The sequence below is a fragment of the Cornus florida genome, unplaced genomic scaffold, assembly GCF_030987335.1.
Source record: "Cornus florida cultivar Cherokee Brave unplaced genomic scaffold, ASM3098733v1 CherokeeBrave_3.0.0_Hap2_Chr08, whole genome shotgun sequence".
NCBI classification, from domain to species: Eukaryota; Viridiplantae; Streptophyta; class Magnoliopsida; order Cornales; family Cornaceae; genus Cornus; species Cornus florida.
Window position 1 is genome coordinate 1,929,392 of NW_026775578.1, and position 19,911 is coordinate 1,949,302.

The window sequence follows — 19,911 nt, forward strand, 5'->3', positions numbered from 1 at the left end:
CGTAACAATATATCATATACCATAGAGACTTCAGTCGGACTCTGAATTTTTAAGAAATCGCGACGTCGATAGAGCTCTAGAAATTCCCAAACCGGTGAGTTACTGAAGTCCCTTTGATTCTCTGGTTATGTTTTTCAATTTTCTGTTTAACTTCTGTAAATTTTTTAATCTTATTCTTAAACCACCCTAACTTTTCTTTAAGAGTGTTACAGTAAGGAATAACCCTAAATTTTTTTTTTTTTTTTCAGGTTTTATTACTGTTCGTTCGTGTTTTACATCCATTGATTTGATTCGAGATGAGGTATCTTTCAGTTTTTCATTTGGTTTTCTACTGTATATATTGATTTCTTGGATTGCTTTGTACCTGCTATCAGATTAGTATGTTGCTATATGGCCTTAACGGCCTCAGTAAAACCGATCAAACTATGTCCTAATCCTAAATCATTTTATTTCTGTAAGTTTTTCATTGTTTTTCTTTGTTTTGCACTGATAAGTTGGTTAATCGTGAGAAATACATATTCGCATAAATATCAATGATATACTCGAGAAAATCGAACTATACCCTAATGTTTTCTTTCTTTTGAGTTTTTCATTGGTTTTCTTATTGTTTTGCACTTGATAGGTTGGTTAATCAAGAGAAATTCATAGTTACATAAATATCAATACTATTCTATGATGTAGGCTGCGTACAGGAGGATATGAGGATTCCAGAAACAGGGCCTGCTTGATTTGTAACTCTGAATTCAGAGAACATAAAACTGTTTTCAGAGAATTATAAAAGACTATCTGAAAACGGGGACCTTTTTATAACTTGAGTTTTTTAGACTTATCAAAAAAAAAAAAATAACTTGAGTTTTTTAGAAAACAGTTTTCAGAAAATTGATCCAAGAAGAGTTTTTTTTGTACAGTTTTCAGAAAACTGTTGTCAGAGTTACTAACCATTTTGTTTCTTTCTTTACATTCCAAAACCATTTGGATCTGATTTGACCCCAAAATTTCATTCATTCTTTAAATTGTGGTCTTAGGATGCCATTGTTAATTATATAAGGATTTATTTATTTATGTTTTGCATACACTCCGAGTGCTACCTCTCTGACGCACTCTCCTATGCAGGAAAACATGTTTATCCTATTTCCACACCTATAGAGATTTTCATTCTCCTTATTAATATCTTACTCTGCATACTTTACTTGCACGAATGCACATGCTCACTTATTAATTGTGAAGAATTAGTGTTCCCCTAATGCAGACTACCACTCATAAATATTGTTATGTGATGCTATGGAAGCACAAAAGACTTATTGGAACATGGCTCAAATATTGTTACGTGATGCACTATTTTTGGGTCCAAAACTGTATGCTACAATAGCTGTTAAAAGTAAATTTGTTTTATACATGGAAGTGAATTGCTTGTACACCATTTATATTTGTCATTATTTAATTTCTGGCTAACAAGCATGGCTGGAAGGTACTAATTAAAAAAAATTATTTACTTTTTTGCAGTCGACCAATGGAAGAGGATACCACTGTAAGTTAACTTACTGGTTTAACATGCTTTTCAGTATTCATTTGGCTTCTTTTATTCTGTTTTTGTTTTGTGAACTTGACATCTTTCTTATACTTTCATTGTGTTAATGATGATTCACAATTTAATAGTTATTAGCTTCCTTTACGAAATTTAGTGTTGATGTGGTGAAGTCTTGAATTGCTAATAGAGTGATGGAATGTTGCTGTTCAAGTTCAGACACAATTAGAATAGTTTTATTTACCAGTTATTATTTGCTTATGCTACTTTTTTGCTTATCGGTCTTTGTTCATGTATCTTCTAAGATTTGAAATAAAAATGAAATGCTGGACAAAATTATTGCTCCTTGTATTTGCTTTGTTAGCCTTGAAGTTTTATCAGTATGATTTGAGTTGTTAGTCTCGCGTCATAACGAGTTGGTTCAAACAAATAAATATAACTGTTGTTCTGTGCTGTGTATCCTGTCAGGTTATGTCCTTGGATGTCAAGTTAATAATTTTCACATGCCAATCGTCAATAGGGAGTGATACTACAATTTAAAGCAAACAAAAAAGTAAAAAATAACAAAACTGTGGGCACGCCTTTTAGGCGCCTGGCACTTACGGTGAGGCAAACCCAGGTGTGTGCATTTTAAAGCTCGCGTTGCCTGTGAATACAGGTCACTAAGCCTGTGCCTGGTGCCTTTTTGGTGCCTAGACGCATTTTTAATAACATTGGGCTCAGCTCATATTGTGATGAACTTACAAGCTTCCTGTCTTGCTTGTGATGGGGTTCTCTATCGAACTGTAGTCGATCACCTTTAGGTTCCAAATATTTTTTCCATGAACTTTGTGAATTTCCAAGAGTCTCAAAATGGGTCTCCCATTGAGGTCATATTTTGACCACATATCTGATGATTCTTTGAAATGTAACTTGTGCGCGCGCGTATGCATGCGCATGCGATTGTGTGCATGTGCGTGCACATTCATTAGCGCTTATGGTCACACTGTTTGCTATTTGTAGACTGTACGTATGATCTGTTTTGTGCAATTGTGCATTTGCACGGTGCGTGCACATGCATTCATGCTTGTGGTTACACTGCATACTAGTTGTAGACTCTACAAATGATCTGAAACCCCAATTCTCCAAAAAAGAATGGAGCTGGTAAATTCAGTTGTAGACTGTAATTAAAAATTTTTTATAGCTTTTAGTATGGGATATAATGTGTTTATTTAATATAATTTTTCACTTTTATGTCATAATTTGTTAATGTTCTATTCTTCCACATTTTCCTGATAAAAATACTTGTTTGTCAATATTTCTCATTTGCTTTTGTTTTCTTGATACCATGCCATTCATTTATTACATGAAAATCATTTTGCTTGCTCAAACTTTTTGTAGCAGGGCAAGAACGAGGAGGAAGAATTCAACACAGGGCCACTTTCTGTTCTGATGATGTCTGTCAAAAATAACACACAGGTAATTGATAGCTTTAATTAATGTAAATCTGGTGACAATATTGTTGATAGAGGAGATCATCAGATTGGGTTTTCTCCCTTATTTGGTTTTCCAGCTCTCAGTTCTCAAAATATGGCTTGTGAAACCAAGAGGGAAATGCTATACATATGAATTTGGTTTTCTTATCTTCTATTACACGGGGTCTTATTTTTTATTTTTTGTTTTTTATTTTTTTGACATCTCTTTGATTCGTGTCCAATCAGGTACTTATCAACTGCAGAAATAACAAAAAACTTCTAGGACGCGTGAGAGCCTTTGATCGACACTGCAACATGGTGTTGGAAAATGTTAGAGAGATGTGGACAGAGGTCTGTTTTGTTCTATGGATAACTGTCTTCATACTCTCCCTCCCTCCCTCCCTCCCTCCTTTCCTTTCCTTTCCTTTCCTTTCTTCAATCTAATGCATTTTTGTGTTTTACAACACAAATTCCACATCTCATATTTGCGTTTTTGCTCAGGTGCCAAAGACTGGTAAAGGCAAGAAAAAAGCTCACCCGGTTAATAAAGACAGGTTTATTAGCAAGATGTTCCTACGAGGAGATTCTGTGATCATTGTTCTTAGAAACCCCAAGTGAGAAGTATTTCGTCTATAATTTAAGAACTTTAGAAATTTCCTTGCATGCAATGTTAAGACAAGGTTTTTAATGCTTAAGCTCTATTGTGCTTCTGTAGTTCTCAGTCGTTCTCTAGGACATTGAATTGTAATCCCTTGTGGTAAATTTTGGGCCAGTGGTCTGAATCATGTGCTTTTGGTGATGGGTATGCAAGTTCTGTTTCCTCGATATCTACTTAAACAATCATAGAACTCATGCTTCTTCTCACAAGCACTTCTTACTGTTACTTTAGTTAGGTTGCTAAGTCGGTGAAGTGAAGATTTTGGTCTTCTACAATTTGAATTTCTGCAATCTTGTAATCGAGTACTAGTTACCTCTGGAAAGATTATGACATAATGGTATGAGTGGTGTTACTGGTTTCTTTACATGATGGTTTGAGTATCTCTCTCTTATGGGTAGTGAAACCGCTGTTCTCGTGCTATGCTCCCTACAGAACATAGCTTATTGAAAGACTTGGAGGAAATGTAGAATGAAAATTGATATTATTGCTTTTTTAAATCCCACAACCAATTGGTGAAATAGAAAATAAAATAAAAGAAAACTGTTACTCTATTTTTTCCATGGGGAATCTTACACGATGCTGTGTATTCTTTTCTTTTTTCCCCCTTTTTTTGTCTGGCAGTTAATAATATAAATTACATATTGGAGATCTTCCTACATTTCAGAATTGACTATTATCAGTTTAATTCCAATGGTCGCATCAGGTGGACTACACATGATTCATGAACAATGCTTCTAAAATCACAAGTATTATGAATGATTTTGTTTACGTTTTTATGGATGGTCTTTTGGTCCAAACACACGTATCTCTTCTTAAATTATTTTATTGCTTGGTGTTAAAGTTGTTGCATGGCGCTGTACTCTAAATTGGTATACCCTAGACCTTCTTCATTATTTGCTGCGTTCATTTAAATTCAATGTGATTTGTATTTTTTGTTTTGAGGTTTGTTGATTATGTTGTTTACAGAGACGTTTGTTTGAACTTACTATGCCTGTTGAGTTTCCATTTCTACAGTCGTATATTTGCACAATCCTACATGAGCAGTTCATTTGCTTAGACACCCAAAATTATTGAATCTGATATTCTATGGTGACGTTTCATTTTTCACACCATAAAGATTTTAGTTTAATCATGTGGCAGGATCTATGGTTATTTCTTTTGTGAAATTAATCCCATTAGTAGGTTTCAGTTGTGGTGCTGCCTTGCTTTTTTTAACTTTTTGTTAAACGTTAATTTATGGTAAGAGATTGGGATTAATGTGGAATACTTTACTGGGTAGAAATCTTGTTCAAAAAATAATAATAATAATTTCAGGACACAAGTGCCATTGCAAACTCTACTCTTACCTCCAAATGTGGGGGCAAGGGATTTTCTCACTTGCGAGAAAAAGGTTTAGATGGTAATATCCTCACTTGGCAAAAATGAAGCACCCTCTTTGTTTAGATTGAAATAGTGTGTTCCTAATTTTTACCCGTGTTCTCAGAATTGCTAAACCACAACCACTGATCATTTTAACCGTTCTTCCAGCCCCATCAGATTCCTCTTACTAGTCAAAAACGGGCACCTCCATTTGATGGTGTTGATGACACAAAATTTGACATTTTTTTTTTTTTTTTTTTTTTTTTTTGTTGTCCGATTTGTTTTATTAATTGGCCACGAGCCATCAAATGGTAGGCCCCAATCTTTTGAAACAGGTTTACTGACACGTATATGATTTAGACTTTCAAAAGGATTCAGATGAGCTAAAATGAACACACAATGTCCATTTTCCAGTGCAACGAAATCTGACTGAGCCCATAGAAGAACCAATGTTTACGCATTCATTTTCTCACAGCTTCTCCCCCTAATCAAGGACGGACCTTGCGGATGTTCTTGCCATAATCAAGGAACTACAAATGACACAAAAGCAATTCAATTTGTGTTGTCATTGTTTGGAATTATTTGCAAAGGTTTGGAAGTGCCCCATGAAATTGAGAAGTAAACGCAACCATAAATTTTGGGGCAAGAACAAAATTAGAAAACATATAGATTGCTATTGCTCTTACAAACACCAATTACATAAAAAAATAAAAATAAAAAAATAAAAAGTAAGGAGAGAAATAACTTCTGTAGCGGCCAAGTTTGCCATTGAAAGGATGATACTAGTGAAAAATAAAGGAAATGTTGAGAGAGACAGCTCATAACTATCAGCGGAGAATAAAGGAGCTACTGTAGCTGTAATCCGTGCTGTATTGAATTGGGGTTTGCTTTTCTCACTCTAAAATGTATTTTTACCACATGACATCACACGGTGGTAGATGATGCACCATCACCTTCCTTGTGGTCGCCAAAGATTCGTTGCCGGAAGTCAGAGACCATTAGAGGTAGACCCTTACGAAGGGCCACCTTAGGCTCCCAACCAAGCAGATCCTTGGCCTTTGTGATATCAGGCTTCCTTTTGTGTGGGTCATCCTCTGTGTTGGGCCTGAATTCTATCTTGGCGTCCGGATCAATTGTTTCCTGAACCACCTGCACCGACGTAGAAATGGGGACCCTCAGATATTTGATATGACATACCACCCCACATACATGATAAATATGGAGCAGATATTTAGAGACTATAATAGATAGCTACCTGAGCAAGTTCGAGCATGGTGAATTCACCCGGGTTTCCAAGATTGAAAGGTCCTACATGTTCTCCTTCCATCAGCCGCATCAGACCCTCCACCTTTCAAATCACATTACATTATTAATATTGTTCCCAGTAATTAACACCATCACTAATGTAATCTTAAAACAACCCTAACTTATATATTAAGTTCGTTTTCATTTCAAATCTAAATTTATTAGTTTTGCCATTGGAAGAACATCTGTTACGTTCACACACTAGTTAACGCCTGCTCCAGAAACCAGGTATTAATTCTCATATTAATAGTTACAGTTATTAAAATAGATTTATTACAACCTATACCCACAATAACATTAAAAAAAAAAAAACAGCACATTGACTTTGCCATTGCACCTTGATGCATTTAGTACTCTTTTCCTATACAGGCCAAACACATCTAGGTTCCATAATTTGTTGAAGGGAAAAGTAAAACAAGAAAATGATATTGAAACATTTTGCCACGAGAAAAGGTTTTTTCCAAATTCGGAGAAACACGAACAATACATACAAGACAGAGTGTATCATCACTCTTTTGGCACACATGAAATAGAAGAGAGAGATTAGGATTTCACATGATGTGAGTTGTTCCCACCTCTACATTTCCATAAATCATCACTAACACAAATGGAGTCAAGCACATGGAATAAGTTAATTTAGCAACAAAAGTAGGTTCGGATTAAATAAAAAAAACAACAGTTTGGTGCAACGCTTATTTCAATCATAGGTCAAACACTGAATTAAGAGAAATTTTGTGTAAAATTCAGTATAAATGGAGTATTGAACTTTGTTTAAATATGGTCAATTTCTTTTGAAATGCTTTCAAGAATGCTAGTGTTGTTATAAGGGGTTAATTATGTACAAGCAGCACATTGAATCATTCTCATTGATTTGTTTACTTAAAAATCAGTCCATCATATGGGTATGTTTTGATGCTTTAAATGAGAAAGAAGTGGTGCATCCACTATTGATACAGGCGTTTTGCAAATAAATAAGCGCAAAACAGTGAATATGCCAATACTGAAACACAATATTCTTTCCAGCTGACATATCCAAATTGAGAAATGCTAGTAAAAGTAAGAGATCAACATAAAAATTAAAAATAAAAAAAAATAAAAAAAAAAAGACCACATAAAGAAAAAGAATTGCAATTTGAGAAATGCAAAGAAAATGTCATACCAGATCTGAAACATATTGGAAACTCCTTGTTTGCTTGCCGTCGCCATAAACTGTTAACGGCTCCTTCCTTAGGGCCTGCATTGTCATATTCATTGTTTTTACTACTATCAATCAAATTAAGTCTTGACCACAGGCTCAAAAAATGTAGATATATTCACATCACGTCAAAAAATGGAAATTCATTTTTTTTCTTTTACGTGAATTAAATTACAAATATTACATTATCCTAAAATAAAGTCAATTTTAATAAATAAATAATTAATTACCTGAGCAACAAAGTTACTGACGACACGACCATCATCGATGCACATCCGAGGTCCATAAGTGTTAAAAATCCTAGCAATCCTCACCTGTCCACATACAAACACTACATAAATACATACACACGCACTGACGCGCACACATTATATAATACATACACACATATTATATACTACATATTATAAACCTTAATAAAATGTTATTTAAATCATTTAATTTTCCTATTTTTAACCAAAAAATAAAATAAAATATTATATTAACAAACAAAATAGTACTAGTAGGTTATTAGTTCTAACCTCGACTCCAGCACCTCTATGATAGTCCATGGTCAACGTCTCGGCAGTGCGCTTTCCCTCATCGTAGCAGCTTCGGACACCTGTCATCACCGACCCCATCAAACCGTGTCAGATCTCAGTTTTAGGTATCATATTACCAAATCACCAGAATGCCCTCCACCACATCCTTCTCTTTCTCTTCTACTATTAGAAAGATTACTCTACTTCTTAATTATTCTCTTTACGGTAAAGTAAAGAGCTAATTAACATTCATCAAATCAGATCTCCACCGTCTGATTAACGCACCAGCAAATCACGGACTCATTATTAAACATTCAGAGTCCACACTATACCGTATATCTATCCAAGTAACTATATATGTGTCTAAGAGTTGTCTGTCTAAGAGTTGTCTGGCGCAAGTTAGCACACCACCGTGGGCGTTGCTAATGTCAGCCGGTACCATGTCACCGATAACCCATAGAGAGAGCCGGAAAAGAGAATAAAAATCTGACTCACCGATGGGATTGACGTTGCCCCAGTAAGTCTCGACCTGAGGGTGTTGCAGGGGGTCACCGTACACCTCGCTGGTGCTCGTTAGCAAGAACCGCGCACCAACCCTTTTGGCCAGCCCCAGCATGTTCAGAGTCCCCACCACATTTGTCTTGTGAATCCTAGCAATCAAAATTAAGGACTCCCAAAACAAAAACAAAAACAAAAAATGAAAACATTTTTGCAAAAGCAAGCAACAGTGAAAACAGATTCAGAAATAGAATTTCGAAATCAGAGCAAAGGATATAATGGTCTTGACTGGGTTGAACTTGTAATGAACAGGCGAGGCAGGGCAAGCCAGGTGGTAGATCTGATCCACCTCCAAGAGGAGTGGCTCAACGACGTCGTGTCGGATAAGCTCGAATCTAGGGTTCCCAAAATGGTGCATCACGTTCTCTTTCCGGCCGGTGAAGAAGTTGTCCACCACGATCACGCTGTCCCCTCTCGCAATCAAACGGTCCACCAGGTGGCTCCCGACGAACCCTGCCCCACCGGTCACCACGATCCTCAGGCCCTTCCGTTTCAGACCCAACGGGACCTTCCCACCCGAATTGAACGACCCGAACCCGGTTCGGTAGTGAGTGGCGCGATTTGGCTCTGGCGAGAAGTACGATTCTGAAATCGCGATGTGGCGGTGACCGTCGCCGTAAGTGGCGGGAGAAGAGGGAAGGACGGTGAAGACGAGTGTGGCTATAGCAATGCCGACGAGGACGAAAACAAGTCGCTGTTCGCGGAGCATGTAGCGAATCGGATGAGTCACAGAGAGCCACGGCTTGGGAGGTTTGGGCGAGTAGGCGTCGGAGGCGGGTTGGGTCTCGTGACCCCTGTAGATCAATTCGGAGCCCATGTTTGTTGCTTTCTCTCTCTAGAAACAGAGTTGTCAGAGGACGATTGGGGTCTGAAAGAGAGTACAGTACTTGTAGGGCTAAGTTATGAGGCACTGGTGGTGATGGTGGCGTGAAATCGCCGGAAGGAGAGGGATTCTCGCCGGGAATTCGGTTTCTCCGGCGCGTTACTGATGAGGACGGTGCATTTATGCTGAATCGGGTTTATATAACCCATTCTAACGGATGATATTACGAAACTACCCTCTTTAAGTTTGAAAAGTAAATGAGTGAGAGACTGTTTTTGTTTTGTTGAATTTAAATTCCAAAAGTGGGGATTGACTTTATATTTTTTAAAAAAGAAGTCGTTTTATTTAGTTGTTATTTGGAAATTGAAATTGAAGAAGAAAGCTAACCTTGATTGCAGCTCAATAAATACATGTGGAAACTAGTTCTAGCAAGCAAAACAACCATGAGTAGTTTGGACCACATCTAACACTATAGTGCTAAAATTACTTGTCTAGTTTGTGGATTTTGATTTTTGAAAAATGCTTTTAAAGTGGAGATGTTCAACAGAATTTCTTAACGATTTGATAGGTTATATATGCAAAATAAAAGAAATTTTAATTATATTATATGTTGTCTATAAATCAATAGTGTTCAATCAAGAAATTCTATGGATTTAAGTAATACTGCTCTTAATTTTTTATAGGATGTACTCAATAGGACTATTTCATTAAGTTTTGTATGAATTTTTTTATTATTTGATCAAAGTACGATTAAGAATTTCTTATTGCATATTTATAATTTTTTGTTTTTTTAAGATAAAAAGTGTTAGAAGATAAATTAGTTGATATATGGATTTGAAACCTTTTATAACTTGTAAAAATTTTCCTTTTATATATATTTCCATGGAGATTATACCTTAAAATTTTCCTTATATATATATATATATATATAAATTCGTACAAGTGTTTGGTTAGCAGCCACGTTTATTAGAATGGATGTTATGATAATATATTGTCCAAAATTAAATGTATCATTAATTAGTGTTCGAGTAACTCCTTAAGGATGAATTCCATATAATCGGGAATACTGTTTTAATGTGTGGGTTTTTAACTTTAATTAAACTCCTATCTTCCAAGGCAAATTAAATAAAGTATGATGGTACCACCATAAATTAGTAGCATTATAATTTATTGATAGGTAAACTACACTTACATAGAGTTATGAGTCTTAAATAACAAAATAATCTATTTTAAAAGTTTATTTTTCACTTTGATTGAATTAAGTAAAATAATTGCATATACATCAATAATTATTGTTTAGATCCAAAATGTTCCAAACACTTATTCCAAAATAATAAAAAGTATTCCCCTTAAACCAAGTACTTTCTTATAATAATTTCTTTACTTAAAAAATTTAAAAAAACAAGATCTTTCATTTATCTTTGAACCATATTGTTACAAATTATAAAAATAATAAAAATGTTTCAATATAGTAAAAAATGGAACAATCAAAGGTTAGTCCCCAAAAAAATATATATAATTAAACTCAAGAATATATAAATCGTCTTTGGTGTATGCAGTGATATGATCATCAATATTTTGGCTCAATTAATTACACTTGTTTTATAAATAATAAAAAAAAAAAAAAAAATGATTGCCAGTGTACCGTTTACTTGCACATAAAATTATATATATATATATATATGATGAATTTTCACTTACCGAAAAAAAAAATCTATATATAATAAATTTCAACTAAATTATTTTTATATTTTTAAATTGACATTTGCAGGTTTGAACCAATATAGATTAGGAGAAACTGTTAAAGTTTCTTGCAAAAAACTTATATAATATATATATGTTGTTTTTTATTTTTTTTATTTTGGCAATATATACACCATATACAAAAATGCCAAATTGAAAGTCAACTTAAAAATCTTATTTTTCTAAATTTTATTAATGAAAGAATTATTTGATTTAGGAAGCATATTTTAGAATTTTGAAATAAGGGTTTGGAGGGTATTTCGGACCTAAATAATAGTTTTTAATCCAAATTAAAAAATTAAGTTTAAAAATAAACTAATTTATTGTTTAAGGCTCTCAAATTTACTTAAATGTAGATTTTCCTTATGGCCGATATGTAAATTCCCATAAACAGTAGGCTGTTATGGGTCAAACCAATACCAACCGACCTAAGGAGGCTAATTAAAAGTGGGAAACTTACTCAAAGGACATTGGTGGACAACTTTGAGTAATGTGGACGCTCCTTCTTGTTATTATTATTATTATTATTATTAATCAAATAAACACCGTAACCCAATTAATACATTGGACTGTCTGTCATATCACAATCATTTAAACATTCTATATATTTTTCGGTAGGAATTCAATCATTTGAAGCGAACACCACTTTACTTAACTATATTATATATAGAGAGAGAGAGAGAAACATATGCATTCATATATGAAAAAAGGCACACTTATTAGAGCAAGTATTGCGATTTCTTTATGAATAATAAATTATGGTATATAAAGTTTGTTATAATGTTTCATTCGTGTATATACTATGTATATGTACTGAAAAGTTGCATTTTAGTTGAAAAGATTGATGAAGGAAAAGTCTAGCTATAAAGCATGCAAGTGATCAGAAAAAACCAAAAAAAACACTTGCATTCTATAATTGCATCACTTGCATGCATATTGACAAATCTCATTAATAAAAAAAGAAAAAACCGGTGACATCACATAGTACAAGTCAAATACCGTAGATTTCATAGGGCAACATTTACCATAATATGTTAATCTAATTCTTCTGATCGAAGATTTATAAATTTTTTGTAAAAACGATAAAGGCATGTCCAGTTAAGTCAGTCGATTAATCAAACACTGATTCACTGTGGAATTTTTCTTTAATTTCCTCCTTTACAAAAATAGATACATAAGCGAGGAAGTCTTAAAAAACATACGGCGGAAACTCAAAAAAAAAAATGGTAATCACAAATTTCCTCGCGAATTCGTATAACACGATTCCTTCTTTAAAGGTTGTTTACATATTTTACATCATCACGATTGATATCAATTATATATATATATATATATATATATATACCATTTACTGGCCAAAAAATCCGGGAATTTAACAAATTTAAATTTTTTTTATTTCTTTTCCTTTCTATCTATTTTATGCTAACCAAAGGAAGGAATTCATACTAGTAAATAAATGAAGAATTAAAAAATATATATGAAAATATATATGTATATTATAAAACTAAACGTATTAATGTGAATAGAGATACAATGGGGTGGAGCCCAAAAAAAAAATTGTTGTAATTTGAAAAGTGTGAAAATAACAATTTATATATTCAAATCACACATATTTAAGTATGAAAACTGAGCAAATAAAGACTTATTATCAATTAAATAAAGTGAGATATACAAAAATACTTCTCAAAATTTTCTTTAAAAAAATAATAAAAGATGAGTAGAAGTTGAAATTACTTAAAAGGACTTAAACAAAATTAGAAAGTAAAATCAAATGAAATATAATTATCAATATATATATATATATATATATCTTCAAATCAAATAAATAAATTTTATTATTATCTTTATCTAAAAAATCAAATGAAATATAATGTTATATATATATATATATAAAGTCAAGTGCCAAATCATATTCATATGAATAATTACTGAATATTAATATAAATATATATATATATATATATATATATATATATATATATATTTCGTACGGAATAAACTATTTTATTTTATACATATGACAAACATTTAATGCTTAATCAAATATTTCATTATAATAGGTATAGACATTTAGGGGTATATATATTCGTTTTATTGATATTTAATTTTTTTTTTGGTAAAATAATATTTAATTATTTGATCACTTGAAATATAATGTAATATATATATATATATATATATATATAAAGTCAAGTGCCAAATCATATTCATATGAATAATTACTGAATATTAATATAAATATATATATATATATATATATATATATATATATATATTTCGTACGGAATAAACTATTTTATTTTATACATATGACAAACATTTAATGCTTAATCAAATATTTCATTATAATAGGTATAGACATTTAGGGGTATATATATTCGTTTTATTGATATTTAATTTTTTTTTTGGTAAAATAATATTTAATTATTTGATCACTTGACTATGGAAAAATAAATTACTCCGTAGTAAAATAAAATGTAAATCATACTATTATTTCTATAAAAAAAATATATATTGTATATAGTCACACAACACATAATCTGACATGGACATGGAGAGAGCCTCTAATACACACTAGGATAAAGTAGAATTTTTTTAAAAATATAAATTAAATTTATTTATTATATTAGTATTAAAGAAATATAATTTATATACGTGGGAGAGAGCCGCTTGAGAGAGACCGTGAATGATATAAAATATATATACAACCGAAATTATAAAGAAAAATATATACAAAATTATTCACTTGCTCCCTGATGTGCAGGAAAATGTATCTACACCTTAAGTATTAATCGTTAAATTTCATTGGGTAGTTAAAAAGGTAGTTTATTCTTTTATATTCAACTTTTAAAATTTAATTCGTGTATAAATTTTTTACACACCAGTGAGTAAGTGAACAGTTTTAATAGAGAGAGAGAGAGAGAGAGAGAGAGAGAGAGTATTTATAGAGAAAGAAATAATAAATTTGAAATATTATATATAGAAATGTGGAGAAAATGAATGAGGGGCAATTTAAAAAGTTTAAAAAGATAGTGTTGGCATTAAAAAGTATTTTCTGGTCACATGGCCCGCATTTATCACCTTTTGGGTTCAAAGTATCGTTTGCTAATTTTTCATATTAAAACGGTGATTTTAAGTTATTTGTACACTTTTTAAAATCATAGGGAGTTCTTTTTATACACGTTTTTTTTGTTTTCTCTGACAATGTGGTACATGAGGTGACATGGAGTAATGCCTCGTTCATCTATACAAATGTATATTTGAAGTTGTGCATTTCATAACATTGCTTGTTACTAAAAAAAAATGTGTTGTGAAATAGTATTGATTAAGATTTTTTACCTTAAAAAAATAAAAACAATAAGAAGAAGAATAAAAAATGGGTGGAAAATATGAATCCGTTGGAATAGAATGGAGTAGGAGGGAGCTGGGAATCTTAGATCTATGATGTGTGTACTAGAATGGGACCCTCATGAATTAGAATGCGTGGAGGAAGGAAGAGGACTTGGTTTGCACGTCGCAGTGGGAGTGGCGGAATTAGTTTGATTTATAAGCAATGTTGACTCTATGCCGTACACGTGCTGCTTCACCATTCTCCACTCCTTGCGTTAATTGTGCCCACCCTCACAAACCAACCAACCAAAACCCCCCATGATGACTACTCACATACGAGAACCTCCCTTCCCTTGAACGACCTAAATATCCTATGTCCGACAAACTACTTACCAGCGGGGGTGATATACCTCCCTCCCATTTTTAATACTCCCTATATACATACATATCTATAGTATATATATATATATATATATATATAATATAATATATAATTAATCTAATATCAAGTTACCTTGATTAAAAATGCATTTAATTAAGGAAGCTAATTTGTATTTGTTGTGTTGTGAATAGAGTTGGTGAGTTTCCACAATGAGGACCGCAGCATAGTCCACCAGCCACCGGTCTACTGCTAGATCCATTTCCAAGATAACGACTTCCATGATAACCAACACACATTTTGACTAATACTGCACCATTATGACATCCCTTTACTTTAATCTTCCAATTTCGTCGTTAATTGACCCTTATATCTAACGTCAATCACTTTAAGAGATCGGTCCTCCTCTACTCATCCATTTAATTCCCTTAAATTATAAAAATAAAAATAAAAAACATTGATTAGTTCTTTGAAACTCACCATCAAACATTTTCCAATATGTTGATCAAACTTGGCAGGAAAATTAAATAAAGGAGCTTAGTGTCATTCTTTGCTGGCTGTCTTCTGTTAAAAGAATATATATATATAGTAACCGTACTATACTTCTTTTTAAATTATTTTGATGTTTTATACAACAAATCATCCACCAGAAAAGCAAATTGCACAGGACTTGTTTGCCATTTGGTTGCTAATAAGTTGATAGAAACCATTAGGTCCTCCAGCAGCTGATGACGGATAATTTACAACCTTCAGACAGGTACCTGGTTTTCTAGTCATCAGCCCAAAAATGTATAACAGAAGTCTAAACCAGTTTTTCATTGTTTTCTTGCATTACCCAAACAAAGTTGCAGAAATAAACCCAAGTTTTTCAATCATACATTTTACAGAAATTTCTTACAACCATGGTTCAGAACGTAATGGACATCCAAAACATCTTTTGACCAAATCAGAAAATGCAGCATGACAGCATTAAAAATCCAATTGCTGCTATATGACCGTTGGTGGAATCGGGATGATGATATTTGACATATTGGGAGGAATGTTAAGGCAGAACATGCATCATACATCAAATGGTTTGATAATTAGTGAGGCAATTCAAGGAGCCAACAAAACTTGCTTATCAGATCCAAAATTTGGGAATACAAGAGAGGTATTCAACAAATTGCCAACCGGAAATTCTACCTCAATGGTTCAATCATTCGAAAATCGTGTTTCTTACGCCGGCATCTGTGATGCGCTTTTTGCAGTGTGTTCTCCCCAACCATCTCTATACTAGAGTCTGTATCAAGTGCAAGACAAATGGTTAATTCAGCAAATCACCAGCTAAATCAGATAAGCAAAATGCCTGATTTACAAAATATCAGCTTTTCCTCGCACAAATAAATGATGAAATATTTAAACAGCACAAAAAAAAAAAATAATGCGTAACCATTTGTCATACCAATTTTATTTACTTTTTGCTAGCAACAAACCATTAAACATCATTCTATCATTAAGCTTATTATGGATGGGATGCTAACCCCCTACTTGGTAATCTGCTGTTTAAGGAAATTAAAGGAATCATCAAATTGCATGACCAATAATCAATGGTTTATATAGCAAGCATTGATGATAATCATGATACTTCATGGATTAGTAATCCATGTGTCCATCAAATTATTTGTTTCGATGCCAGTAGTAAGATTTTGCCAAATCCAAACTATTGGGAAAACACTTTGTTGAGTGAGTATTTAGGTGACCAGTAAGATCTTCTTCAACATACTCAAAAGAGTTTTGGATTTGTCGTATAAAAAGGTAAGCTTCTAGATAAAGCAAAATGATAAAAAATTCATTTAGTTGACCATAAAGAGTTGGGATGAGGCTTTATTGAGTTCTATATATTGAAATTTCACCTTTTACTCAAAAAAAATAAATAAATAAAGAAAATTAATGAATTTCACATCTCCTTTCATTTCTTACTTCTAGGTTATGGAGATATGTCAAACACCCTACAGAGGAAAAATAATCCACTTTCAAGCTTATGTTTGAACTTTAGAGTATTTATGACTTATTTTTTACATAGAAAAAAAAAAATTTGTATAGAAACCACCAAGAGCCCACCAAATAGTGGGAAAAAGGCTTTTGATGAGTTGAACACTTCTTTTTTTTTTTTAGCAAATGAGTTGAGCACTTGAGTTGTAGAAAACAAGAGAATTGTTGAAATAAGTAAAAAGCGAATGTATATGAAGGATAAGATATCCTCAATAGAAAAGAAAAGGGAATATAGCAGCTAGATAGTGGTACATTTGGAATGAAAAGTTAAAAATACACCTTACAAACAAATAAGTAGGGGTGGCAATTTGCCCCGTCCCTAATGTGACAAAGATGGTATGCCCTTAAATGGAATAGGGGCGGATAAGGTATTAAAATATAAAACCCGACTCGGGTTTGGGTCCGGGGGGGGGGGGGGGGGGTGGGGTTTTGTAGTTAAAGCCGCCCCGCCCTACCCCGATTATACATCCCCACATACATACAAGCCTTACCCTATCTCTACATATAAATAACAACTTCCATTTTAGGGTTTCAACCGCCGCTCCCTTCTCTCCTATTCACTCACGCTGCGTGTTCCGACCACATCACCTATGCCGACCACCGATTTCAACAACCAATCAACCATTTCAGCCAATGATCAACCATTCTGACCATGCACTCTTGTGATTTTGAAGATATTAAATCTGTTATCTACGGTTATCTCTTCCACATAACTACGATTCTCTCTTCCGATTTCAACAACCAATCAACCATTTCAGCCAACTATCAACCATTCTGACCATGCACTCTTATGATTTTGAAGATATTAAATCCGTTATCTATGGTTATCTCTTCCCCATAACTACGATTCTCTCTTCCGATTAGCACTTCAAGGTATATTTTCTTCTCTTTAAAATATTCTCTTCTCTGTCTACAAATATATACAAGTATATATATAATTCTAGGGTTTTCTGTTGTTCTATGTACAAATCTATATGCGTGTATAAGGTTCTATATTGTTCTATGTACAGATGTATATGTACATAGGGTCGGGACGGGGCGGGAACGGGGTTTTAGTTCTTTGGCCAGAACGGGGACGGGGTTGGGGGTACAAACCCATCCCAGGTTTGAGATGGGGATGCGGTTGGGATTTTGTAATTGAGGCGGGATAGGGTTTAGGCAAACCTACCCCGGTGCCACCCCTACAAATCACCAAAAAGAAGATGGGGGAAAAACTAATACCTTCTTACTCCCAAGTTAAATAAATATGGTCTCAAAGCCATTTTCCATCCCTCATTAATCCAAATGTAGGCATTTTATGCAGAGTTGTTTATAAAAACGAATGCATGCTATGAAGATAGAAAGCATCTAATAATTTTATGTTGTCCAACATGAGTCAAATAATCACTAATATAACATCTATAAGTAGAATCCATTTATCAACCCAGCAACTTCCTAAAAGAGCCAGGATTGATGCCTTCCACGATATCTGAAACACAATTACCATTGGAAAAATGGAAGTTATACTGGTTCATCTGCATAATACAAGGTCAGACATGTTACTCATCCCCCACAGCATCATGGCTTTATACTAACTATTTGTCAGTTGCATGAATCAGATAGAGGGGGATGAAATAAAATCTTCTCAGGTCCAAGAATAAAGCACATAGAAGCTTATTGGATTGTTGTGAATTGAGCATTTGACCTCACATTTAGATTGCAGTCCTTCCAGCTAGTCAGGTAACTGTACATCTTTAGCTTCCAATGATAAAGAAATTGTTTAAATGATTACTGGTTTTTCAGGTCGCCATTGTAATTCAGAAATTTCCTTCCGTTAAGACCGAGATTGGTGGCTCCAAACTCCAAACGAGTAAAATTCTCTTAAATACACCTTATACACAAATTCTGTAATGCTCCAACAGGCTTCAAAATTGTTTCTATGAAAGAATAAATCGACACTACTCTATCCCACTCCCTAAAGACCACTCTATAAGCATTCACCAAACTGTTAAAAAAATAATGAAGACATCCTACCCTTGCATCCAAAATAGCAGTGGCCAAAAAAGACAGGCATAAAAATCAAAACATATGTGAAATTAAGGCAAATAAAAAAAATACCCAAATGTTAATTGCACAATGTACCTCCAAAATTCTCACCCCAAAACAATAGCCGTGAATCGTCCTCTTCCTCATCGACCTCATCGCCGTACCCAAGTTCTGCATCACCCCGATATCCAGGTTCACTCCCATACCCTGACTCATTCCCCTGATTATCAAAATTGCCGATTTGCCCAAACCCACTAATCAAATTCTCTCTCTCCCCACTCCCGCCATCTCTCTCTCTCCTCGAATTCTTTGCTGCCTCACTCACATCCGATGCCCAATTGGCGTCCCCATTCACAAACAACTCCCCACTCGAATCAGTCCCCATCGCCACTGGAAAATCGGAACAAGTTGCGTAAGCCGCCGACGCCCCCACCGAGCAACACCTCCGCCGAGTACCACTTCGATCGGTGCTCCGTCCGGACACTGAGCGTGACCCTCGCCGCCGCCGCTTTCTGTCGATCCACCGTAGACTCTCCCGCTTATGCGCCGAAATAGGCCTGTCCTCATCAAATAAGCTCAGCTTCGACATATCGATGGCGTCGATCGTAAACGAGGTCGCTCGATCGGATCGGCAAGGTCTCTTGCTGTGAACACCATTACTGGAGGCAGTGGTGGTAGAATATGGTTTGGAAGAAATATAGGTATCAGGGTCTAGGGCTTTTGGTGTGGTTGGGAGGTGAAAGGGCCTCCAGCTATGTAGCTGGAATGTGCAGGACTCAATGGCGTGCCGTGGATCTAGGGTCTTGTGTGACATCTCGAAGATTTGGTGATCTTATAGGGTTTAGGGTTTTTGATAATTCCAAATGAAGAGCCTCAGGAGGGTCTATTTTTACAGAGGAAGTAGCATATACAAATATACATAGAGAGCGAACAGAAGCGAGTTGGGAGTTGGGACGGAGGTGTCGAAGACTAAAAATTGATCTGTTTTGGATTCTTACTTGAACA

General features: G+C 34.1%; 3 protein-coding genes across 5 annotated transcripts; 1 reads left to right on the top strand and 2 right to left on the bottom strand.

Annotated features, from left to right (window-relative positions):
- LOC132268831 (uncharacterized) lies at positions 1-3,804 on the top strand. 2 transcript variants are annotated; one of them, XM_059769686.1, is made up of 6 exons: positions 1-94; positions 249-301; positions 1,504-1,528; positions 2,906-2,983; positions 3,226-3,330; positions 3,481-3,804. In XM_059769686.1, exons 2-6 carry the CDS (start codon positions 297-299, stop codon positions 3,595-3,597), a joined length of 330 nt encoding a protein of 109 aa, XP_059625669.1. In that variant the 5' UTR covers positions 1-94; positions 249-296; the 3' UTR covers positions 3,598-3,804. The 2 variants fall into 2 exon arrangements, with proteins under 2 accessions (XP_059625669.1, XP_059625670.1); XM_059769687.1 differs by having other exon boundaries at positions 2,909-2,983.
- A 1,846-nt stretch (positions 3,805-5,650) lies between these two features.
- On the bottom strand, positions 5,651-9,582 carry LOC132268830 (UDP-glucuronic acid decarboxylase 2-like). The gene is made up of 7 exons (XM_059769685.1): positions 8,792-9,582; positions 8,513-8,659; positions 8,018-8,097; positions 7,727-7,810; positions 7,461-7,535; positions 6,252-6,344; positions 5,651-6,145 (listed from the first exon to the last, which is right to left on the bottom strand). The coding sequence occupies exons 1-7, from the start codon at positions 9,390-9,392 to the stop codon at positions 5,921-5,923; spliced, it is 1,305 nt and encodes a 434-aa protein (XP_059625668.1). The 5' UTR covers positions 9,393-9,582; the 3' UTR covers positions 5,651-5,920.
- A 6,065-nt stretch (positions 9,583-15,647) lies between these two features.
- LOC132268832 (uncharacterized) lies at positions 15,648-19,911 on the bottom strand. 2 transcript variants are annotated; one of them, XM_059769690.1, is made up of 2 exons: positions 19,018-19,911; positions 15,648-16,129 (listed from the first exon to the last, which is right to left on the bottom strand). In XM_059769690.1, the coding sequence occupies exons 1-2, from the start codon at positions 19,718-19,720 to the stop codon at positions 16,029-16,031; spliced, it is 804 nt and encodes a 267-aa protein (XP_059625673.1). In that variant the 5' UTR covers positions 19,721-19,911; the 3' UTR covers positions 15,648-16,028. The 2 variants fall into 2 exon arrangements, with proteins under 2 accessions (XP_059625673.1, XP_059625672.1); XM_059769689.1 differs by having other exon boundaries at positions 19,003-19,905.

Bases quoted from the DNA above. Each gene is read 5' to 3' on its own strand.
- LOC132268832 (XM_059769689.1), bottom strand. From the start codon at position 19,720: ATGTCACACAAGACCCTAGATCCACGGCACGCCATTGAGTCCTGCACA. The intron at 16,130-19,002 runs GTACATTGTGCA...CACTTGATACAG, and splicing joins TTGGGGTGAGAATTTTGGAG to ACTCTAGTATAGAGATGGTT.
- LOC132268831 (XM_059769686.1), top strand. The intron at 1,529-2,905 runs GTAAGTTAACTT...AACTTTTTGTAG, and splicing joins CAATGGAAGAGGATACCACT to CAGGGCAAGAACGAGGAGGA. The intron at 2,984-3,225 runs GTAATTGATAGC...GTGTCCAATCAG, and splicing joins CTGTCAAAAATAACACACAG to GTACTTATCAACTGCAGAAA.
- LOC132268830 (XM_059769685.1), bottom strand. From the start codon at position 9,392: ATGGGCTCCGAATTGATCTACAGGGGTCACGAGACCCAACCCGCCTCC. The intron at 7,811-8,017 runs GTTAGAACTAAT...GTATGTGGACAG, and splicing joins ATAGAGGTGCTGGAGTCGAG to GTGAGGATTGCTAGGATTTT. The intron at 6,146-6,251 runs GTAGCTATCTAT...ACGTCGGTGCAG, and splicing joins CCATGCTCGAACTTGCTCAG to GTGGTTCAGGAAACAATTGA.